Source organism: Chrysemys picta, chromosome 4, assembly GCF_011386835.1.
Source record: "Chrysemys picta bellii isolate R12L10 chromosome 4, ASM1138683v2, whole genome shotgun sequence".
NCBI classification, from domain to species: domain Eukaryota; kingdom Metazoa; phylum Chordata; order Testudines; family Emydidae; genus Chrysemys; species Chrysemys picta.
The window spans coordinates 2,466,224-2,489,711 of NC_088794.1; the positions used below are offsets into that span (position 1 = coordinate 2,466,224).

Here is a 23,488-nt window from a genome sequence, read left to right on the forward strand (position 1 = left end):
TCCTCCTCGTGTTCACAGCCGAGGCTCTAATGGGCTATGTGGGTTGACGCTGCTCCCGTTCCCTCTTACTGCTAAGTAGCCCAGTCCGCAGCAGAGGGGACGGAAGGCAGGGATTGGAATCCAAACCGGGACCACACATCTCAAAGAGCCTCCAGTTACAGGTAAGAAACCTCCTCTTCTTCGAGTGCTGCTCTCTATGCGGCTTCCAAACGGGGGTGAGTAGCGAGCAGTGGTCAGCACGGACGTGGGTATGAGGAAGTATCGTCCATAGTACAGTGTGGTCTACGGCGGTGTCCACAGCTGCCACTAGGGCCATGCATAGTGAGACATGAACATGTGAATGGAGTGCCACCTCGCTGCGTGACAGATGTCCTGCCACTGTTCATCCGCAAGGCAGGTCAATGTGGCTGCAATCACTCACGTAGAGCGTACCGTGCAGGGCTTAATTTGTAATGAAAGAGGGGCCCGGCCTCAATCAACTGTTTTTACTTTCATCACTACTGTGACAAGCCCAGAGGTGCCGGGGCTCTGAACTGCCCGGACCCAGGGGCGCCGGGGCTCAGCCCTGGCAAAACCCTGGCACAAATTTAGGGTTGCCGTATTTAAACAGTGAAAAAAGAGAACACTCCACGCGGGCCCCGCCCCCGCCCCTGCCCCGCCCCTGGCCCTACCCCAACTCCACCCCTTCCCCGCCCCCATTTCAACCCCTTCCCCAAAGTCCCTGCCCCAACTCCGCCCCCTCCCCTGAGCACCCCACATTCCTTCTCCTTCCTCCCGCCCCCCCGGGCTCCGGCTGCTGCTGCGCTGGGGAAGTTGCTTCGGCCCCCACAGCAGTGAAGAGAGGCTGCAGCTGGGAAAGTTGGAGCCCGGGGAGGAGGCGGCTGCGCGCTCGGATGCCGCCGCCGCCTCCGTGCCCCGGCAGATCGGGGGAGTTGTTAGTTTTGGCTTTGCTGCAGCCACTCGCACTCGGGGTCCCCTTACCCTGCCTCCCTATTTTCCCGGACATGTTCGGCTTTTTGGAAATTCCTCCCGGTCGGGGATTTGAGGACCAAAAAGCCGGACATGTCTGGGAAAATCCGGACGTATGGTAACCCTAACAAATTAAGCGCTGGTACCGGGACTCCAGCAGGTGGTGGTACATTGGTTGGGGTGGAGCGGGGGCTGGGCTGTCTCAGATGCTTTCACCCTCGTGTCTCTGGTTCTGTGGTGCAGAGTTTAGACAGGCGAGTAGATACTTACACTACCACAGATCGCCACTCCCAGGGCTATGGCAATTACAGCACCGAAGTAGTAGATCGAAGGTAACCCTCCATTTGTCACATGCTGCTTACTGGGGCCCTGCCAGGGACATGGAAGGATGGTTATTAATTATCACTTTGTCTCACTTATTACACCCCCAAAAGCCGTAATTCTAGGGCTGCAGAGTCAAGCCCTCGAAATCCAGGAAATGAGAGAATTAATGGTGCCCATGAAGAGAGGGAGGGATCTGGGGGTCTGGATAAGAGAAGAGAGGGAGAGGGGGCAGGAACCAGGACAGTGGGCGGATAGGAGCAGGGGGGGAAGGTGCGGGAACAGGGATGGGGGCAGAGAGGGGCAGTGGGGAAGGAAAAGGGGGGAGCAGCTGGGTGTTGGATAGAAAGCGGGTGGGAGATAACCCTTCTGAGTCTATCACAAGCAGCTGTGTTTAATGTGGTTCAATCAAAGCAGGGTGGTTTTGCAACCCCAAGGGTTGGTGGCGTTGTCAGTCGATGAAGAGATCTGCAGGGCCCTACACATAGTGTTCAGAAACGCAGTTGTGAGCCCCCGACATCCCCAAGCAGGTGTCCCAACCCAGACGAAGCGCAAAGGAGTAGGAGGGCTGTTTGAGCAACCCATAGGCAGCCATGTTGAATGAGGTGCACGCTCAGCAAGGGGCGTGACACCAACGCTTGGGATTTTTATCACAAACGTCAACATAAAAGCTCCCAACTCCCGGAGTCCTGGGATTAGGGGAGAATTTCGGTTGGTCTTTAGTTAATTTGTAGCCCGGGTGGCTGGGAAGAAAATCATTAAAACCTGACCCCTGAAGTTTGAAAACCCAGAAGACTGAACCCTGGTCTACACTATGAGTTTAGGTCGAATTTAGCAGCATTAGATCGATTTAACCCTGCACCCATCCACATGACTAAGCCATTTTTGTTGACTTAAAGGGCTCTTAAAATTGATTTCTGTACTGCTCCCCGACGGGGGGATTAGCGCTGAAATCGACCTTGCCGGGTCGGATTTGGGGTAGTGTGGTCGCAATTCGACAGTATTGGCCTCTGGGAGCTACCCCGGAGTGCTCCATTGTGACTGCTCTGGACAGCGCTCTCAACTCCAATGCACTGGCCAGGTAGACAGGAAAAGGCCTGCGAACTTTTGAATCTCATTTCCTGTTTGGCCAGCGTGCAAGGTGCAGGTGAGTGCAGGTCTTATCAGCAGAGGTGACCATGATGGAGTCCCAGGATCTCAAAAGAGCTCCAGCATTGACTGAACGGGAGGTACAGGATCTCATCGCTGTATGGGGAGACGAATCCGTGCTAGCTGAACTCCGTTCCAGTAAACGAAATGCCAAAACATTAGAAAAAGTCTCAAAGGACATGAAGGACAGAGGCCATAACAGGGACATATACCAGTGCCGCATGAAAATTAAGGAGCTAAGGCAAGCCTACCAAAAAACCAGAGAGGCAAACGGCCGCTCCGGATCAGAGCCCCGAACATGCCGCTTCTATGATGAGCTGCATGCCATTCTAGGGGTGGCCCCTACAACTACCTCACCCCTGTGCATGGACTCCGTCAATGGATTATCATGCAACAGGGATGCAGATTTTGGGGATGAGGAAGATGATGATGATGAGAAGGAGGTTGAAGATAGTGCACAGCACGCAAGTGGAGAAACCGTTTTCCCCAACAGCCAGAAACTGTTTGTCACCCTGGAGCCAACCCACCCAAGGCGGGCTCCCGGACCTTGAAGGCGGAGAAGGGACCTCTGGTGAGTGTACCTTTGTAAATATTAGACATGGTTTAAAAGCAAGCGTGTTTAATGATTAATTTGCCCTGGCATTCACGGCCAGTACAGCTACTGGAAAAGCCTGTTAACGTGTCTGGGGATGGAGTGAAAATCCTCCAGGGACATCTCCATAAAGCTCTCCTGGAAGTGCTCCCAAAGTCTTTGCAAAACGTTTCTGGGGAGGGCAGCCTTATTCCTTCCGCCATGGTAGGACACTTTACCACGCCAGACCAGTAGCACGTAGTCTGGAATCATTGCATAACAAAGCATGGCAGCGTATGGTCCCGGTGTTTGCTGGCATGCAGACAACATCCATTCCTTATCTCTCTTTGTTATCCTCAGGAGAGTGATATCATTCACAGTCACCTGGTTGAAATAGGGTGCTGTTATTAAGGGGACATTCAGAGGTGCCCGTTCCTACTCGGCTGAACAGAAATCATCCCCGCTGTTAGCCACGCGGTGGGGAGAGGGGTGAAGTGATCATCCCAGAGAATTGGGTGTGTGGGGGGTGGTTTAGTTGGGTTTGTGCTGCACGTTAACCCGAAAACCGCAGCCCCTCCTTTTAAATTGCCAACCCAACAGGTGCTTAGTATGGGAAATGAGGGCATGAAGTATTTGTGCTCTGCCCGTTTCGATATCGGGGCAAGAAAGGCCAGTGTTTGCCAGAGGGCATTAGAGATGTTGGCCACCCCTTCATGGAGCGGGAGGGCCATTCTGCCCGGTGCCGAGGACGAGAATACATCGAACAGCGAGTCCGAGGGTCCCTCCATCTCCTCAGCTTGGAGGTGGAGACTGGACGCTACTCGCTTTAGCAGCTCCCGATGAGGCCTGAAGTCCTCCTGCGGTGCAGAGGGGGATGATGCTGCAATCTTATCAGCCAGTGCGGGGGAGGGGGCCAGTACCGGGCTCTGCACGTCGGCTGGTGCCGTGGGATCTGCCCCTTGGTCGGACTCCTCTTGCGGTGCCGAGGAGCCATGACCCGCTGATGTGTCCCTCGGAGGTCTGGATAGCGTGGCTGAAGGAGCCTCCGAGGCCCCTGCTATTGACCGAGGGCCTTGCTGGGTGTGCATGGGGGGCCAGGGGGTTCACTGGCACCACTGGCCTTGCCACAGGGGCCCTTGCCACTGACTCTGGTGCTGCACCGGCGGCACCAGCTGGTCAGGTTGGCACGGCTGGATCATAGGGCGCTGCGTGCGGGATGAGGTCGGGGTTGCCAACGACCTGTCAGTGCTGTGCAAACGGTAGGCACGGTGGTGCCGAGCACGATGCCTGCCACGGGCCCGGGACTCCGGCGTCAAGGAACGGTGCCGCCTCAAGCTACTGCTAGTCGAGATGCTTCGATGCCTGGATCCGCGATGTCGCAAGCTTGGTGCCTCAACACGCGAGAGTCGGAGCGTGACTGGTGACGGCGCCCGTGTTGGGAGCGGTTCCTGTAGCTCCTCCTAGAATGGGAGCGTCGATGACGTCTGTGCCTGTCCTGATGATACTCTGTACTCGGCGTGAAGCAGTGCCTGGAACTCCGCTCCGACGGCACCCGACCAGACAACCTGGAGGGCAATGAAAGCGGAGGCTGGAGGCTGTGTCCAGACAGAACACTGAGCGGCGAGCGGGCCCGAGAGCGGTCCCCTGACCGGGATCTGCGTCGGGTCGGCGTTGGCTGTCGAGAGCCCAGCAGCAGCTTGCCTCTAGAGCGGGGCCCGGGTGCCGGTGGTGTCCCGGGTGCCGGTGGTGTCCCAGGCACCTGCAGAGTCATAATGTCATTGGTCGCCTGCAGGGCCTCCGGTGTCAAAGGCATGTGGACTTCAGCCGGAGAGGTCTGAGTCGATGCAACAGGGCTGCTCCGCTCGACCTCAGTTGGAGCTCCAGAGCCCGGGGGGAGGGGGAGGGACCGGGGCTGCCCAATGTGGGTCTAGCCTCACCCCGTGCCTTCTCTCAATGCTTCTGAGACAACGAGGCCTTCCTTTGCTTTTTCGACGGGGAATGGTGCCGGGCACCGGAAGGTGCCGTGAGATCACCACGCGCTGACGACAAAGTGCCTGGTGCCGATTCCGCTCGGCGCACCAGAGTGAGAGCCTGTGCCAACTCCATGAGAAGGGCCCGAAGTCTAATGTCTCTCTCTTCTTTCATCCTAGGTTTAAAGGACCTGCAGATTTTACAGCGGTCGCTGATATGGGATTCTCCCAGACAGTGGAGACAGTCGGCATGCAGGTCACTTCTGGGCACTGAACGCCTACAAGACTCGCACGATTTAAATCCTGGGGCCTGGAGCATGCCCCGGCCCAAACTCTAACTAGCTAAACTAGAACTTTTAACGGACTAACTGAAACAAGTACTACTGAACAAGACAATATTTGGGACGAGCAGCAGCAAAGCTGGAGCAAGTAGTTCCGATACACCGTCACTGGCAGCAAGAAAGAACTGAGGGTGGGGGGAGCGCGCGGCTCACCTTATAGCGTGCTATAGAGGCACCACTCCAGGGGTCGCAGCAGTGCTCCCCCTACGGGTACTGCTGAGGAAAAAACTTCCGGCACCGGTGGATGGGGCGAGCACACACACCTACTGTGGAACACACATGAGCAAGCACTCGAAGAAGAAACAAACAGCACTTTCACACCGTAGCCTGGCCAGTCATGAAACTGGTTTTCAAAGCTTCTCTGATGCACAGCGCTTCCTGGTGTGCTCTTCTAATCGCCCTGGTGTCTGGCTGCGCGTAATCCGCAGCCAGGCGATTTGCCTCAGCCTCCCACCCCGCCATAAACGTCTCCCCCTTACTCTCACAGAGATTGTGGAGCACACAGCAAGCAGCAATAACAATGGGGATATTGGTTTCGCTGAGGTCTGAGCGAGTCAGTAAACTGCGCCAGCGCGCTTTTAAACATCCAAATGCACATTCCACCACCATTCGGCACTTGCTCAGCCTGTAGTTGAACAGGTCCTGACTCCTGTCCAGGCTGCCTGTGTACAGCTTCATGAGCCATGGCATTAAGGGGTAGGCTGGGTCCCCAAGGATCACGATAGGCATTTCAACATCCCCAACGGTTATTTTCTGGTCTGGGAAGAAAGTGCCTTGCTGCAGCTGTTGAAACCAGACCAGAGTTCTTGAAGATGCGAGCATCATGTACCTTTCCCGGCCATCCCACGTTGATGTTGGTGAAACGTCCCTTGTGATCCACCATCGCTTGCAGCACCATTGAAAAGTACCCCTTGCGGTTTATGTACTCGGTGGCTTGGTGCTCCGGTGCCAAGATAGGGATATGGGTTCCGTCTATCGCCCTACCACAGTTAGAGAATCCCATTGCAGCAAAGCCATCCACTATTGCCTGCACATTTCCCAGAGTCACTACCTTTCGTAGCAGCAGCTCAGTGATTGCTTTGGCTACTTGCATCACAGCAGCCCCCACAGTAGATTTGCCCACTCCAAATTGATTCCCGACTGACCGGTAGCTGTCTGGCGTTGCAAGCTTCCACAGGGCTATCACCACTCGCTTCTCAACTGTGAGGGCTGCTCTCATCTTGGTATTCTTGCACTTCAGGGTGGGAGAAAGCAAGTCACAAAGTTCCATGAAAGTGCCCTTACGCATGCGAAAGTTTTGCAGCCACTGGGAATCGTCCCAGACCTGCAACACGATGCGGTCCCACCAGTCTGTGCTTGTTTCCCGGGCCCAGAATCAGTGTTCCATGGCATGAACCTGCCCCATTACCCCCAGGATGTCCAAATTGCCAGGGCCCACGCTTTGAGAGAAGTCTGTGTCCATGTCCTCATCACTCTCGTCACCGTGCTGCCGTCGTCTCCTTGCCTGCTTTTTCAGGTTCTGGTTCTGCACATACTGCAGGATAATGCGTGAGGTGTTTACAATGCTCACAACAGCAGCGGTGAGCTGAGCGGGCTCCATGCTTGCTGTGGTATGGTGTCTGCAGGAGAGCAGAGTGGCAGCAGAAGTGGCGGGTGGATGACGATGCTGACAGCAATATGGCGCCCGCATGGAAAAAGGCACGAAACTATTGTCGGCCGTTGCTTTCACGGAGGGAGGGAGGGGGGAGCAAGGGGTAGGCTGCCAGCAGACAGTGCAGTAAGACTGTAGCCATCATCGTTTCCAGGCAGGACTGAATCTCCATGAGACGAAACTTAAGAAGAGAATGACCTGGAGTCACTCACGTCCAGGTACCCCCGACCGACCTCACCGAGGTCCGCCAAGAGCACCCAGGAGATGACTATGATGGCTACCAGTCTTACTGCACCGTCTGCTGCCACAAGGCAATGAGCTGCTGCTGTGTAGCACTGCAGTACCGCGTCTGCCAGCACCCAGGACACGTATGGTGACGGTGAGTTGAGTGGGCTCCATGCTTGCCGTGGTATGGCGTCTGCATGGGTAACCCAGGGGAAAAGGTGCGAAATGATTGTTTGCTGTTGCTTTCACGACAGGGGGGGGGGGGACCTGACGACATGTACCCAGAACCACCTGCGACAATGTTTTTGCCCCATCAGGCATTGGGAGCTCAACCCAGAATTCCAGTGGGCGGCGGAGACTGTGGGAACTGTGGGATAGTTACCCACAGTGCAACGCTTCGGAAGTCGACACTAGCCTCGGTACTGTGGACGCACTCTGCCAATTTAATGGTCTTAAGTGGGGACACACACAATCAACTGTATAAAATCGATTTCTAAAAAATCGACTTCTATAAATTCGACCTAATTTCGTAGTGTAGACATACCCTCATGTCACAGAGACCTGGTGGGATAATACATATGACTGGAATATTGGTATAGAAGGATACAGCTTGCTCAGGAAGGATAGACAGGGAAAAAGGGAGGAGGTGTTGCCTTATATACTAAAAATGTACACACTTGGACTGAGGTGGAAATGGAAATAGGAGACAGACTTGTTCAACGTCTCTGGTAAGGGTGTATTGCTCTCCCAGCAGATATCAGGGTGATTAAAGTCTCCCATGAGAACCAGGGCCTGCGATCTAGTAACTTCTGTTAGTTGCCAGAAGAAAGCCTTGTCCACCTCATCCCCCTGGTCTGGTGGTCTATAGCAGACTCCGACCACGACATCATCCTTGTTGCTCACACTTCTAAACTTAATCCAGAGACTCTCAGGTTTTTCTGCAGTTTCCTACCGGAGCTCTGAGCAGTCATACTCCTCTCTTACATACAACGCAACTCCCCCACCTTTTCTGCCCTGCCTGTTCTTCCTGAACAGTTTATATCCATCCGTGACAGTACTCCAGTCATGTGAGTTATCCCACCAAGTCTCTGTTATTCCAATCACATCATAGTTCCCTGACTGTGCCAGGACTTCCAGTTCTCCCTGCTTGTTTCCCAGGCTTCTTGCATTTGTGTATAGCTGCAAACTTCTCTGGAAGACATGGTGGAGTACAGGCTTAGCTCAGAGAAAAGTGTAACCCTGATCTCTCCTATACACACTGCAGAGGCCATCTACTCCACCTAGCACTAGTACGAGCTGCAGACTCTTCAAAAGGCATTAAAAAGCTATAAATTTAATGTCTTCCTTATATTCTTTTTTCAGCAAGAGTCCAAAAAGACTGAATATCTTGGAAAATAGAGAAGATACGCTGGGACTGAAGTTCAAATTAGTCCACCCTGGAAAACATGCTGGCTTTCTCCTGAGTGATCCTTGGCTGTTGTCTTAAAATGACTCCAGCCGCTATTACTGGCTTTGGAAAGTATCTACCAAGATGGGATGAAGCTACGTAGTAAGGCTGTGTAACGGTGCGGGACTCACCCCTGTGCCGCCTCCTGCCAGTCGTTCAGGAAATTAGCTTGATTTCCAGTCCGGAGCGTCCTCTGCAGACTGATATCCCGCTTGCTGTTGGCCCCATGTCCCTCCCAGACCCTGGTGCTCCTTTCCTCAGGGTTGCTGCCTCCCTGGCGGTACCCCACACTCTCTGATTCTGGGTCTCCCCACCCAGGGGAACCTCCACCCACCCATCCCCACCTTGCCTCAGTGTACGGCTACTGCCAGTCCCCATCTAGCCCCCCACTCACTGGGGCAGACTGCAGTGTCAGCCACTCATCATACGCAAGGAGGGTTTTGGACCTGCTGCCTCTGGCTAGCCTTGGGCTGTCCCCTGGAACCCCAGTACCTGTTTGGCCTTTTCTAGGCCGCAGCCTGGGGGTTTCCAGGTTGGAGCTCCCCGGCTCCCCTAGCCTTCCCCCAGCCCTGCTCCACTCTCAGTACCCTGCTTAGCTCCCTGCAGCCAGGCCCTTCTCTCTCGTCAGGCAGAGAGAGACTGTCTGGGCTCCTGGCGCAGTCTCTTATAGGGGCCGGCTGGGCCTGTTTGGGGCGTGGCCCCAGCTGAGCCCACTTCCCCAATCAGCCCAGGCTTCTTGCCCCAGCCACAGCCCTCTCCTGGGCTGTTTCTAGCCCCGAAGGGCACGAGCGGGGAACCACCCCGCTACAGGCTGGTGGACTACTTTTGCTACTATGTTCAGAGAAGACTACTGACACTCTCTTTCTTGTAATATACTGTTGAAACTACTTCAGTCATTAAACAATGCATCCAGGCATCTGCTACAACAGTAGTAGATCTATGTCCAGCAATAGAAGCTACACCCACCCTCACCCTCCACACTCACCTTCTCCCTCAGAAAGGCAGCGTGGTCTCGGCGGGCTCTGTCCATGGGTCTCTGGTTGATGGTGTGACACTGATAGCGCCGTCTGTAAGTCTCCAGGAAGGTCTCGGCCTCCCGAGTCAGTTCCTCCTCTAGCGCCGTCAGCAGGGTCTCCTCCGGCTCCTCCATCTCCTCCCGGCACCGCCCCAGCAGTGACCTGCGCTGCTCCGCCAACTGCTCCGCCATTGCACCCGGATCCATCTTCAGACAGTCATCCATGCGCTGGGACAGGCCGTCCTGCGTTGAGTGGGAGAGGAGGGGGATAGAAGGGCCCAAGGCTGTTAGAAGGGGCGGGTGTGTGACACTGTCTCACCAACGGTCCCTCTGGCTACAGCAGAGCAACTTCCCCCCACCCTCCAGACTGAGATCAGGGCCCTGATTGGACACGGGTTGGAGTCTCCCATCTCTGCAGCCACCCTGGGAGCCGGAGATATGAACTCCCGTCTCCTACCCAGAACTTTGAATCCCATAGAGGTGACCAGGCTGTTTCTCTGGGGTTCCCCTGGCTGGGGCACAGACCCCCACAGACTCACCTTCTCCCTCAGAAGGTCAGCATGGTCTCGGCGGGCTCTCTCCATGGGTCTCTGGTTGATGGTGTGACACTGATAGCGCCGTCTGTAGGTCTCCAGGAAGGTCTCGGCCTCCCGAGTCAGCTCTGCCTCTAGCGCCGTCAGCAGGGTCTCCCCCGGCTCCTTCATCTCCTCCCGGCACCGCCCCAGCAGTGACCTGCGCTGCTCCGCCAACTGCTTCAGCATTGCGCTCGGATCCATCTTCAGACAGTCATCCATGCGTTGGGACAGGCCGTCCTGCGTTGTGTGGGAGAGGAAGGAGAGAGTAGGGGGTCCAATATGTTAGAAGGGGCGAGTGTGTGACCCCATCTCACCCATGGACCCTCTGGCTACAGCACAGCAACTTCCCCCCACCCTCCTGACTGAGATCACGGCCCCCACTGTACATGGGTTGGAGTCTCCCATCGTCTTAGCCTCCCTGGGAGCCGGAGATAAGAACTCCCGTCTCCTGCCCCAAATCCACAGCCCGTGGGGCTGGCCAGGATGGTTCCCTGGGGTTCCCCTGGCTGGGGCACAGGCCCCCACCCCGACTCACCTTCTCCCTCAGAAAGGCAGCGTGGTCTCGGCGGGCGCTGTCCATGACTCTCTGGTTGATGGTGTGACACTGATAGCGCCGTCTGTAGGTCTCCACGAAGGTCTCGGCCTCCCGAGTCAGCTCCTCCTCTAGCGCCGTCAGGAGGGTCTCCTCCGGCTCCTTCATCTCCTTCCGGCACCGCCCCAGCAGTGACCTCTGCTGCTCCGCCAACTGCTCCGCCATTGCACCCGGATCCACCTTCAGACAGTCGACCACGCGCTGGGACAGGCCGTCCTGCGTTGAGTGGGAGAGGAGGGGGATAGAAGGGCCCAAGGCTGTTAGAAGGGGCGGGTGTGTGACACTGTCTCACCAATGGTCCCTCTGGCTACAGCAGAGCAACTTCCCCCCACCCTCCAGACTGAGATCAGGGCCCTGATTGGACACGGGTTGGAGTCTCCCATCTCTGCAGCCACCCTGGGAGCCGGAGATATGAACTCCCGTCTCCTACCCAGAACTTTGAATCCCATAGAGGTGACCAGGCTGTTTCTCTGGGGTTCCCCTGGCTGGGGCACAGACCCCCACAGACTCACCTTCTCCCTCAGAAAGAGAGCGTGGTCTTGGCGGGCGCTGTCCATGACTCTCTGGTTGATGGTGTGACACTGATAGCGCCGTCTGTAGGTCTCCAGGAAGGTCTCGGCCTCCCGAGTCAGCTCTGCCTCTAGCGCCGTCAGCAGGGTCTCCTCCGGCTCCTTCATCTCCTCCCGGCACCGCCCCAGCAGTGACCTGTGCTGCTCCGTCAACTGCTTCAGCATTGCGCTCGGATCCATCTTCAGACAGTCAACCATGCGCTGGGACAGGCCGTCCTGCGTTGAGCAGGAGAGAAGGGGGAGAGGAGGGAATCCAAGGCTGTTAGAGGAGGTGGGTCTGAACCCCGTCTCACCCATGGACCCTCTGGCTACAGCACAGCAACTTCCCCCCACCCTCCTGACTGAGATCACGGCCCCCACTGTACATGGGTTGGAGTCTCCCATCGTCATAGCCTCCCTGGGAGCCGGAGATAAGAACTCCCGTCTCCTGCCCCAAATCCATAGCCCGTGGGGCTGGCCAGGATGGTTCCCTGGGGTTCCCCTGGCTGGGGCACAGGCCCCCACCCCGACTCACCTTCTCCCTCAGAAAGGCAGCGTGGTCTCGGCGGGCGCTGTCCATGACTCTCTGGTTGGCGTGACACTGGTAGTGCCGTCTGTAGGTCTCCAGGAAGGTCTCGGCCTCCCGAGTCAGCTCTGCCTCTAGCGCCGTCAGCAGGGTCTCCTCCGGCTCCTCCATCTCCTCCCGGCACCGCCCCAGCAGTGACCTGCGCTGCTCCACCAACTGCTGCTCCATTGCGCTCGGATCCACCTTCAGACAGTCATCCATGCGCTGGGACAGGCCGTCCTGCGTTGAGTGGGAGAGGAGGGGGATAGAAGGGCCCAAGGCTGTTAGAAGGGGCGGGTGTGTGACACTGTCTCACCAATGGTCCCTCTGGCTACAGCACAGCAACTTCCCCGCACCCTCCAGACTGAGATCAGGGCCCTGATTGGACACGGGTTGGAGTCTCCCATCTCTGCAGCCACCCTGGGAGCCGGAGATATGAACTCCCGTCTCCTACCCAGAACTTTGAATCCCATAGAGGTGACCAGGCTGTTTCTCTGGGGTTCCCCTGGCTGGGGCACAGACCCCCACAGACTCACATTCTCCCTCAGAAGGTCAGCGTGGTCTCGGCGGGCTCTCTCCATGACTCTCTGGTTGATGGTGTGACACTGATAGCGCCGTCTGTAGGTCTCCAGGAAGGTCTCGGCCTCCCGAGTCAGCTCCTCCTCTAGCGCCGTCAGCAGGGTCTCCTCCATCTCCTCCCGGCACCGCCCCAGCAGTGACCTGCGCTGCTCCGCCAACTGCTTCAGCATTGCGCTCGGATCCATCTTCAGACAGTCGACCATGCGCTGGGACAGGCCGTCCTGCGTTGTATGGGGGAGGAAGGAGAGAGTAGGGGGTCCAATATGTTAGAAGGGGCGAGTGTGTGACCCCATCTCACCCATGGACCCTCTGGCTACAGCACAGCAACTTCCCCCCACCCTCCTGACTGAGATCACGGCCCCCACTGTACATGGGTTGGAGTCTCCCATCGTCTTAGCCTCCCTGGGAGCCGGAGATAAGAACTCCCGTCTCCTGCCCCAAATCCACAGCCCGTGGGGCTGGCCAGGATGGTTCCCTGGGGTTCCCCTGGCTGGGGCACAGGCCCCCACCCCGACTCACCTTCTCCCTCAGAAAGGCAGCGTGGTCTCGGCGGGCTCTGTCCATGAGTCTCTGGTTGTTGGTGTGACTCTGATAGCGCCGTCTGTAGGTCTCCACGAAGGTCTCGGCCTCCCGAGTCAGCTCCGCCTCTAGCGCCGTCAGGAGGGTCTCCTTCTCCGGCTCCTTCATCTCCTCCCGGCACCGCCCCAGCAGTGACCTCTGCTGCTCTGCCAACTGCTCCGCCATTGCACCCGGATCCATCTTCAGACAGTCATCCATGCGTTGGGACAGGCCGTCCTGCGTTGTGTGGGAGAGGAAGGAGAGAGTAGGGGGTCCAATATGTTAGAAGGGGCGAGTGTGTGACCCCATCTCACCCATGGACCCTCTGGCTACAGCACAGCAACTTCCCCCCACCCTCCTGACTGAGATCACGGCCCCCACTGTACATGGGTTGGAGTCTCCCATCGTCTTAGCCTCCCTGGGAGCCGGAGATAAGAACTCCCGTCTCCTGCCCCAAATCCACAGCCCGTGGGGCTGGCCAGGATGGTTCCCTGGGGTTCCCCTGGCTGGGGCACAGGCCCCCACCCCGACTCACCTTCTCCCTCAGAAAGGCAGCGTGGTCTCGGCGGGCTCTGTCCATGAGTCTCTGGTTGTTGGTGTGACTCTGATAGCGCCGTCTGTAGGTCTCCAGGAAGGTCTCGGCCTCCCGAGTCAGCTCCGCCTCTAGCGCCGTCAGCAGGGTCTCCTCCGGCTCCTTCATCTCCTTCCGGCACCGCCCCAGCAGTGACCTGTGCTGCTCCGTCAACTGCTCCGCCATTGCACCCGGATCCATCTTCAGACAGTCGACCACGCGCTGGGACAGTCCGTCCTGCGTTGAGTGGGAGAGGAGGGGGATAGAAGGGCCCAAGGCTGTTAGAAGGGGCGGGTGTGTGACACTGTCTCACCAATGGTCCCTCTGGCTACAGCACAGCAACTTCCCCCCACCCTCCAGACTGAGATCAGGGCCCTGATTGGACACGGGTTGGAGTCTCCCATCTCTGCAGCCACCCTGGGAGCCGGAGATATGAATTCCCGTCTCCTACCCAGAACTTTGAATCCCATAGAGGTGACCAGGCTGTTTCTCTGGGGTTCCCCTGGCTGGGGCACAGACCCCCACAGACTCACCTTCTCCCTCAGAAGGTCAGCATGGTCTCGGCGGGCTCTCTCCATGGGTCTCTGGTTGATGGTGTGACACTGATAGCGCCGTCTGTAGGTCTCCAGGAAGGTCTCGGCCTCCCGAGTCAGCTCTGCCTCTAGCGCCGTCAGCAGGGTCTCCTCCGGCTCCTCCATCTCCTCCCGGCACCGCCCCAGCAGTGACCTGCGCTGCTCCACCAACTGCTGCTCCATTGCGCTCGGATCCACCTTCAGACAGTCATCCATGCGCTGGGACAGGCCGTCCTGCGTTGAGTGGGAGAGGAGGGGGATAGAAGGGCCCAAGGCTGTTAGAAGGGGCGGGTGTGTGACACTGTCTCACCAATGGTCCCTCTGGCTACAGCACAGCAACTTCCCCGCACCCTCCAGACTGAGATCAGGGCCCTGATTGGACACGGGTTGGAGTCTCCCATCTCTGCAGCCACCCTGGGAGCCGGAGATATGAACTCCCGTCTCCTACCCAGAACTTTGAATCCCATAGAGGTGACCAGGCTGTTTCTCTGGGGTTCCCCTGGCTGGGGCACAGACCCCCACAGACTCACCTTCTCCCTCAGAAGGTCAGCATGGTCTCGGCGGGCTCTCTCCATGGGTCTCTGGTTGATGGTGTGACACTGATAGCGCCGTCTGTAGGTCTCCAGGAAGGTCTCGGCCTCCCGAGTCAGCTCTGCCTCTAGCGCCGTCAGCAGGGTCTCCTCCGGCTCCTCCATCTCCTCCCGGCACCGCCCCAGCAGTGACCTGTGCTGCTCCGTCAACTGCTTCAGCATTGCGCTCGGATCCATCTTCAGACAGTCATCCATGCGTTGGGACAGGACGTCCTGCGTTGTGTGGGAGAGGAAGGAGAGAGTAGGGGGTCCAATATGTTAGAAGGGGCGAGTGTGTGACCCCATCTCACCCATGGACCCTCTGGCTACAGCACAGCAACTTCCCCCCACCCTCCTGACTGAGATCACGGCCCCCACTGTACATGGGTTGGAGTCTCCCATCGTCTTAGCCTCCCTGGGAGCCGGAGATAAGAACTCCCGTCTCCTGCCCCAAATCCACAGCCCGTGGGGCTGGCCAGGATGGTTCCCTGGGGTTCCCCTGGCTGGGGCACAGGCCCCCACCCCGACTCACCTTCTCCCTCAGAAAGGCAGCGTGGTCTCGGCGGGCTCTGTCCATGACTCTCTGGTTGGCGTGACACTGGTAGTGCCGTCTGTAGGTCTCCAGGAAGGTCTCGGCCTCCCGAGTCAGCTCTGCCTCTAGCGCCGTCAGCAGGGTCTCCGCCGGCTCCTTCATCTCCTCCCGGCACCGCCCCAGCAGTGACCTGCGCTGTTCCACCAACTGCTGCTCCATTGCGCTCGGATCCACCTTCAGACAGTCATCCATGCGCTGGGACAGGCCGTCCTGCGTTGAGTGGGAGAGGAGGGGGATAGAAGGGCCCAAGGCTGTTAGAAGGGGCGGGTGTGTGACACTGTCTCACCAATGGTCCCTCTGGCTACAGCACAGCAACTTCCCCCCACCCTCCAGACTGAGATCAGGGCCCTGATTGGACACGGGTTGGAGTCTCCCATCTCTGCAGCCACCCTGGGAGCCGGAGATATGAATTCCCGTCTCCTACCCAGAACTTTGAATCCCATAGAGGTGACCAGGCTGTTTCTCTGGGGTTCTCCTGGCTGGGGCACAGACCCCCACAGACTCACCTTCTCCCTCAGAAAGAGAGCGTGGTCTCGGCGGGCTCTGTCCATGGGTCTCTGGTTGTTGGCGTGACACTGATAGCGCCGTCTGTAGGTCTCCAGGAAGGTCTCGGCCTCCCGAGTCAGCTCCTCCTCTAGCGCCGTCAGCAGGGTCTCCTCCGGCTCCTTCATCTCCTCCCGGCACCGCCCCAGCAGTGACCTGTGCTGCTCCGTCAACTGCTTCAGCATTGCGCTCGGATCCATCTTCAGACAGTCGACCATGCGCTGGGACAGGCCGTCCTGCGTTGTGTGGGGGAGGAAGGAGAGAGTAGGGCGTCCAATTTGTTAGAAGGGGCGAGTGTGTGACCCCATCTCACCCATGGACCCTCTGGCTACAGCACAGCAACTTCCCCCCACCCTCCTGACTGAGATCACGGCCCCCACTGTACATGGGTTGGAGTCTCCCATCGTCTTAGCCTCCCTGGGAGCCGGAGATAAGAACTCCCGTCTCCTACCCAGAACTTTGAATCCCATAGAGGTGACCAGGCTGTTTCTCTGGGGTTCCCCTGGCTGGGGCACAGACCCCCACAGACTCACCTTCTCCCTCAGAAGGTCAGCGTGGTCTCGGCGGGCTCTCTCCATGACTCTCTGGTTGATGGTGTGACACTGATAGCGCCGTCTGTAGGACTCCAGGAAGGTCTCGGCCTCCCGAGTCAGCTCCGCCTCTAGCGCTGTCAGGAGGGTCTCCGCCGGCTCCTTCATCTCCTTCCGGCACCGCCCCAGCAGTGACCTGCGCTGCTCCGCCAACTGCTCCGCCATTGCACCCGGATCCATCTTCAGACAGTCGACCACGCGCTGCGACAGGCCGTCCTGCGTTGAGTGGGAGAGGAGGGGGATAGAAGGGCCCAAGGCTGTTAGAAGGGGCGGGTGTGTGACACTGTCTCACCAATGGTCCCTCTGGCTACAGCACAGCAACTTCCCCCCACCCTCCAGACTGAGATCAGGGCCCTGATTGGACACGGGTTGGAGTCTCCCATCTCTGCAGCCACCCTGGGAGCCGGAGATATGAACTCCCGTCTCCTACCCAGAACTTTGAATCCCATAGAGGTGACCAGGCTGTTTCTCTGGGGTTCCCCTGGCTGGGGCACAGACCCCCACAGACTCACATTCTCCCTCAGAAGGTCAGCGTGGTCTCGGCGGGCTCTGTCCATGACTCTCTGGTTGATGGCGTGACACTGATAGCGCCGTCTGTAGGTCTCCAGGAAGGTCTCGGCCTCCCGAGTCAGCTCCTCCTCTAGCGCCGTCAGCAGGGTCTCCTCCGGCTCCTTCATCTCCTCCCGGCACCGCCCCAGCAGTGACCTGCGCTGCTCCGCCAACTGCTTCAGCATTGCGCTCGGATCCATCTTCAGACAGTCGACCATGCGCTGGGACAGGCCGTCCTGCGTTGAGCAGGAGAGAAGGGGGAGAGGAGGAGACCCAAGGCTGTTAGAGGGGGTGGGTCTGAACCCCGTCTCACCCATGGACCCTCTGGCTACAGCACAGCAACTTCCCTCCACCCTCCTGACTGAGATCACGGCCCCCACTGTACATGGGTTGGAGTCTCCCATCGTCTTAGCCTCCCTGGGAGCCGGAGATAAGAACTCCCGTCTCCTGCCCCAAATCAATAGCCCGTGGGGCTGGCCAGGATGGTTCTCTGGGGTTCCCCTGGCTGGGGCACAGGCCCCCACCCCGACTCACCTTCTCCCTCAGAAAGGCAGCGTGGTCTCGGCGGGCGCTGTCCATGACTCTCTGGTTGATGGCGTGACACTGATAGCGCCGTCTGTAAGTCTCCAGGAAGGTCTCGGCCTCCCGAGTCAGCTCCGCCTCTAGCGCCGTCAGCAGGGTCTCCTCCGGCTCCTCCATCTCCTCCCGGCACCACCCCAGCAGTGACCTGCGCTGCTCCACCAACTGCTTCACCATTGCACCCGGATCCATCTTCAGACAGTCGACCACGCGCTGGGACAGGCCGTCCTGCGTTGAGTGGGAGAGAAGGGGGATAGAAGGGCCCAAGGCTGTTAGAAGGGGCGGGTGTGTGACACTGTCTCACCAACGGTCCCTCTGGCTACAGCAGAGCAACTTCCCCCCACCCTCCAGACTGAGATCAGGGCCCTGATTGGACATGGGTTGGAGTCTCCCATCTCTGCAGCCACCCTGGGAGCCGGAGATATGAATTCCCGTCTCCTACCCAGAACTTTGAATCCCATAGAGGTGACCAGGCTATTTCTCTGGGGTTCTCCTGGCTGGGGCACAGACCCCCACAGACTCACCTTCTCCCTCAGAAAGAGAGCGTGGTCTCGGCGGGCTCTGTCCATGGGTCTCTGGTTGTTGGCGTGACGCTGATAGCGCCGTCTGTAGGTCTCCAGGAAGGTCTCGGCCTCCCGAGTCAGCTCTGCCTCTAGCGCCGAAAGCAGGGTCTCCTCCGGCTCCTTCATCTCCTCCCGGCACCGCCCCAGCAGTGACCTGCGCTGCTCCGTCAACTGCTTCAGCATTGCGCTCGGATCCATCTTCAGACAGTCGACCATGCGCTGGGACAGGCCGTCCTGCGTTGTGTGGGGGAGGAAGGAGAGAGTAGGGCGTCCAATATGTTAGAAGGGGCGAGTGTTTGACCCCATCTCACCAATGGATCCTCTGGCTACAGCACAGCAACTTCCCCCCACCCTCCTGACTGAGATCACGGCCCCCACTGTACATGGGTTGGAGTCTCCCATCGTCTTAGCCTCCCTGGGAGCCGGAGATAAGAACTCCCGTCTCCTGCCCCAAATCCACAGCCCGTGGGGCTGGCCAGGATGGTTCCCTGGGGTTCCCCTGGCTGGGGCACAGGCCCCCACCCCGACTCACCTTCTCCCTCAGAAAGGCAGCGTGGTCTCGGCGGGCTCTGTCCATGACTCTCTGGTTGATGGTGTGACACTGATAGCGCCGTCTGTAGGTCTCCACGAAGGTCTCGGCCTCCCGAGTCAGCTCCGCCTCTAGCGCCGTCAGGAGGGTCTCCTCCGGCTCCTTCATCTCCTTCCGGCACCGCCCCAGCAGTGACCTCTGCTGCTCCGCCAACTGCTCCGCCATTGCACCCGGATCCATCTTCAGACAGTCGACCACGCGCTGGGACAGGCCGTCCTGCGTTGAGTGGGAGAGAAGGGGGATAGAAGGGCCCAAGGCTGTTAGAAGGGGCGGGTGTGTGACACTGTCTCACCAATGGTCCCTCTGGCTACAGCAGAGCAACTTCCCTCCACCCTCCAGACTGAGATCAGGGCCCTGATTGGACACGGGTTGGAGTCTCCCATCTCTGCAGCCACCCTGGGAGCCGGAGATATGAACTCCCGTCTCCTACCCAGAACTTTGAATCCCATAGAGGTGACCAGGCTGTTTCTCTGGGGTTCCCCTGGCTGGGGCACAGACCCCCACAGACTCACCTTCTCCCTCAGAAGGTCAGCGTGGTCTCGGCGGGCTCTCTCCATGACTCTCTGGTTGATGGTGTGACACTGATAGCGCCGTCTGTAGGTCTCCAGGAAGGTCTCGGCCTCCCGAGTCAGCTCCGCCTCTAGCGCCGTCAGGAGGGTCTCCGCCGGCTCCTTCATCTCCTTCCGGCACCACCCTAGCAGTGACCTGCGCTGCTCCGCCAACTGCTTCAGCATTGCGCTCGGATCCATCTTCAGACAGTCGACCATGCGCTGGGACAGGCCGTCCTGCATTGAGCAGGAGAGAAGGGGGAGAGGAGGGGACCCAAGGCTGTTAGAGGGGGTGGGTCTGAACCCCGTCTCACCCATGGACCCTCTGGCTACAGCACAGCAACTTCCCTCCACCCTCCTGACTGAGATCACGGCCCCCACTGTACATGGGTTGGAGTCTCCCATCGTCTTAGCCTCCCTGGGAGCCGGAGATAAGAACTCCCGTCTCCTGCCCCAAATCCACAGCCCGTGGGGTTGGCCAGGATGGTTCTCTGGGGTTCCCCTGGCTGGGGCACAGGCCCCCACCCCGACTCACCTTCTCCCCCAGAAAGGCAGCGTGGTCTCGGCGGGCTCTGTCCATGAGTCTCTGGTTGGCGTGACACTGGTAGCGCCGTCTGTAGGTCACCACGAAGGTCTTGGCCTCCCGAGTCAGCTCTGCCTCTAGCGCCGTCAGGAGGGTCTCCTCCGGCTCCTCCATCTCCTCCCGGCACCGCCCCAGCAGGGACCTCCGCTTCTCCGTCAACTGCTTCAGCATTGCCCTCGGATCCATCTTCAGACAGTCATCCATGCGCTGGGACAGGCCGTCCTGCGTTGAGTGGGAGAGGAGGGGGATAGAAGGGCCCAAGGCTGTTAGAAGGGGCGGGTGTGTGACACTGTCTCACCAATGGTCCCTCTGGCTACAGCAGAGCAACTTCCCCCCACCCTCCAGACTGAGATCAGGGCCCTGATTGGACACGGGTTGGAGTCTCCCATCTCTGCAGCCACCCTGGGAGCCGGAGATATGAACTCCCGTCTCCTACCCAGAACCTTGAATCCCATAGAGGTGACCAGGCTGTTTCTCTGGGGTTCCCCTGGCTGGGGCACAGACCCCCACAGACTCACCTTCTCCCTCAGAAAGGCAGAGTGGTCTCGGCGGGCTCTGTCCATGGGTCTCTGGTTGTTGGCGTGACACTGATAGCGCCGTCTGTAGGTCTCCAGGAAGGTCTCGGCCTCCCGAGTCAGCTCCGCCTCTAGCGCCGTCAGCAGGGTCTCCTCCGGCTCCTTCATCTCCTCCCGGCACCGCCCCAGCAGGGACCTCCGCTTCTCCGCCAACTGCTTCACCATTGTGCTCGGATCCACCTTGAGATAGTTGATCATGAGCTGGGACAGGCCGTCCTGCATTGAACGGCAGGGGAGGGGGACTGTAGGGGGACCCAAGGCTGTTAGAAGGGGCGATTGTGTATCCCTGTCACACCAATGGACCTTCTGGCTACAGAACCGGAACATACCCCCACCCCTGTGATTGAGATTGGGACCCCCCTTGTGCTGGGGATGGAGTCTCCCATCTCTGCAGCCACCCTACAAGCTGATATGAGGTCCCATCTCCTTCCACAAAACCACAACATGTGGGGCTGGCTGGGATGGTTCCCCGGGGTTCCCCTAGATGAGGACACTGCACCCCCCAACTCACCTTCTCCTTCAGAAAGAGAGCGTGGTCTGAGCGGGCTCTGTCCAGGACTCTCTGGTTGTGGAAGGTGATGGCCATCTGCACGGTGAGGACAAGGCTGGGGTGAGGTGCAGTTTACGGGGCCATTTCTCCACCTAGTGGCTGCAGCTTCCACCGCAGCAGCCTCACCTAACAGCAACGCCGCTAGCCAGTGTGGCAGCCGCTTGGGGCTTCTGGTGCTGCCAGTCTGACTCTCACGGCAGCCCAGCGTCAGCTCCCTTCCCTGACCTGATCTGCACTTGCGGCGCTTTCCTCTAGCCAAGGATTTTGGAAACCGTGCCCCAGGTGAGCTCGGCTTGGGGCTGATGCCCGACAGCACCTCAGTGACACCGGCTCTTCCAAGTCTGGCAGTATTTGGGGGCTTTCATTGACCTTCAGGAGACAGGTTTTGGTGGACAAAATCTGGGATAAATCTTGTAGTGGAGGAGGAAAGAGTCCAAAACAGTCTCTGCTGTGGACCTATTCTGGAGTGGCTATTGCAGAGGAGTTCTCTTGGAAGAGCTAGGCCGGTCTATTCCCCCATGTAAATGGGCTTCACCTCCCAAATTCCTCTAGAGGATCGCATGGGTCGTACCCACTCACAGCCGATTTGAGGCTCATGCTCAAGAGTGTCTGTAACACTCTGTACCTCAAAGTTGCACCTTTTGTAACCCCCATATTCATCATTCATATACGGCTGCAATATTTTATACAGAGCGTTCCATGTCAGACATCTTATGAAAAGTATATATAGTTAGTGTGTATGAATTTATGAGATTTTCTGTAAGGTTGTTACTGAAATATGTTGTGAGTTTGAGAGTTGTCCACTGCCAGTTCTCCAGTGACAACAAAAGAGTGATCCACTCCCAGGAAAGTGTTAAATGGCCATTAATCAATGGGGGAAATATAAACAAGGGATTTACAGTTATGTAAGAGGGCTGTGCAAGCATCACACAATGGGGGATTGCGCAAGTCTGGGACTCAGCAAAGTCCACCAGGACATGTCTGGGCTGGTGCTTTCCAGGCACATGGACTAAGGGTATAAAATAGGGGGCAGAGGCATCATGTCTTGGCCTTTCTCCTGCCCCAGCTATGCTGGAAGCAACAAGAACACTGGGAGGACAAAGACTTGAATGGGGGAGACTGGTCCCAGGCTTCAAGGGGAAACCTGCGGATTAAGGATTATTACCCACCTGTAACCTCCTGTGAAGTAAGAAAAACTCCTTGACCAAATGCTGATTAGTCTAATAAAGATTAAGATTTAAAGTCTGAGCTTATCTTTTATTTTCTTTGGTAACTATCCCTGACTTTTTGTGCCTACCACTTATAATCACTGAAATCTCCTTTCTGCAGTTAATAAACCTGTTTTATATGTTACCTAAAACAGTGTGTTTTGATTGAAGTGCTTGGGAAATCTCAGCTCAGGTTACAAAGGCTAGTTCATGTCCTCTCCACAGCGAGGGAGGGGCAGACTGTGTAATAAACTTACACTGGTCGGGCTTCTGACCAGGGCAAGATGGTCCAGCTCTGGGTGCAAGGCCATGGAGCTGAGGGAATTGGCTGATGTCTTTCTCTGTGTGATTCGTGAGTGGCTCAGGGAGCATTCATGCAATCTGTCACACCCCAATGGCCCCCTCCCTCAAGTCCCCTGGGAAGGCAGATCAGTATTGTATGTTGCTAACGCTGTTGCAGGCATTGCAAAGGATTCTGGGAAGGGTTAAAGGTGAGAGTGAAACCTTCCTTTACAGGTTATAAGAGGATGAAGAGGGGGGCAGGGAGAAAGGAACGGGTTAACTCGACACTCCAGCTAGGCCTGAAGATAAGAGGTTGACTCCAGCCCAAGGTCACTGCACACAACAGATTCTCTGCTACCTGCCAAGAAAGAGGGGGGCCAAGATTCCAACCCTGCCCTGCTGCAAGAAAGGAGAATCACAGAACAGAAACTGGAGGGGCTGCGAAAATGAGGGAGAGCGAATGGGAAAGCAGCCATCTCCCATCCCTGAAGCTAGGGTTACCATATTTCAACAATCAAAAAAGAGGACGGGAGGAGCCCCGCCCTAGCCCCGCCCCTGTCCTAGCCCCGCCCCCGTCCTGTCCTAGCCCCGCCCCTGCCCCTTCCACTCCCTCCCACTTCCTGCCCCCTCAGAACCCCCAACCCTCCCCCCCACTCCTTGTCCCCTAACTGCCCCCCAGGACTCCACCCCCTCCCTAAGCCTCCCTGCCTCTTGTCCCCTGACTGCCCCCCCCCCCAGAACTCCTGACCCATCTAAACCCCTCTGCTCCCTGTCCCCTGACTGCCCCCTCCTGGGACCCCTGCTCCTAACTGCCCTCCAGAACCCCACCCCCTACCTAAGACTCCCTGTTCCTTGTCCCCTAACTGCCCCCTCCTAAGACCCCCCCCAACTGTCCCCCAGGACCCTACCCCCTACCTGTACCCTGACTGCCCAAAACCTTATCCACCCT

At 57.9% G+C, this 23,488-nt stretch overlaps 2 protein-coding genes across 4 annotated transcripts in view; both read right to left on the bottom strand.

Annotated features, from left to right (window-relative positions):
* Positions 1-14,435, bottom strand: part of LOC101939531 (uncharacterized) — a 50,632-nt gene extending 36,197 nt beyond the window's left edge. For both annotated transcript variants that reach the window (XM_065591133.1, XM_065591134.1), the window contains exons 1-10: positions 14,181-14,435; positions 13,612-13,884; positions 13,038-13,313; positions 12,476-12,739; positions 11,910-12,179; positions 11,339-11,611; positions 10,770-11,042; positions 10,199-10,471; positions 9,630-9,902; positions 1,240-1,338 (exon numbers count right to left, since the gene is read on the bottom strand). In XM_065591133.1, coding sequence (XP_065447205.1) covers positions 1,240-1,338; positions 9,630-9,902; positions 10,199-10,471; positions 10,770-11,042; positions 11,339-11,611; positions 11,910-12,179; positions 12,476-12,739; positions 13,038-13,313; positions 13,612-13,884; positions 14,181-14,435 — 2,529 coding nt within the window. The remainder of the gene's footprint in view (positions 1-1,239; positions 1,339-9,629; positions 9,903-10,198; positions 10,472-10,769; positions 11,043-11,338; positions 11,612-11,909; positions 12,180-12,475; positions 12,740-13,037; positions 13,314-13,611; positions 13,885-14,180) is intronic.
* A 34-nt stretch (positions 14,436-14,469) lies between these two features.
* Positions 14,470-23,488, bottom strand: part of LOC135982830 (uncharacterized) — a 31,450-nt gene continuing 22,431 nt past the window's right edge. The window contains exons 12-23 of one of the 2 annotated variants that reach the window (XM_065591130.1): positions 21,011-21,085; positions 20,443-20,679; positions 19,877-20,146; positions 19,306-19,578; positions 18,737-19,009; positions 18,166-18,438; positions 17,597-17,869; positions 17,026-17,298; positions 16,457-16,729; positions 15,887-16,159; positions 15,321-15,590; positions 14,470-15,022 (exon numbers count right to left, since the gene is read on the bottom strand). In XM_065591130.1, coding sequence (XP_065447202.1) covers positions 14,498-15,022; positions 15,321-15,590; positions 15,887-16,159; positions 16,457-16,729; positions 17,026-17,298; positions 17,597-17,869; positions 18,166-18,438; positions 18,737-19,009; positions 19,306-19,578; positions 19,877-20,146; positions 20,443-20,679; positions 21,011-21,085 — 3,288 coding nt within the window. In that variant the 3' untranslated portion in view covers positions 14,470-14,497. The remainder of the gene's footprint in view (positions 15,023-15,320; positions 15,591-15,886; positions 16,160-16,456; positions 16,730-17,025; positions 17,299-17,596; positions 17,870-18,165; positions 18,439-18,736; positions 19,010-19,305; positions 19,579-19,876; positions 20,147-20,442; positions 20,680-21,010; positions 21,086-23,488) is intronic. The other variant, XM_065591132.1, reaches the window with a different exon arrangement.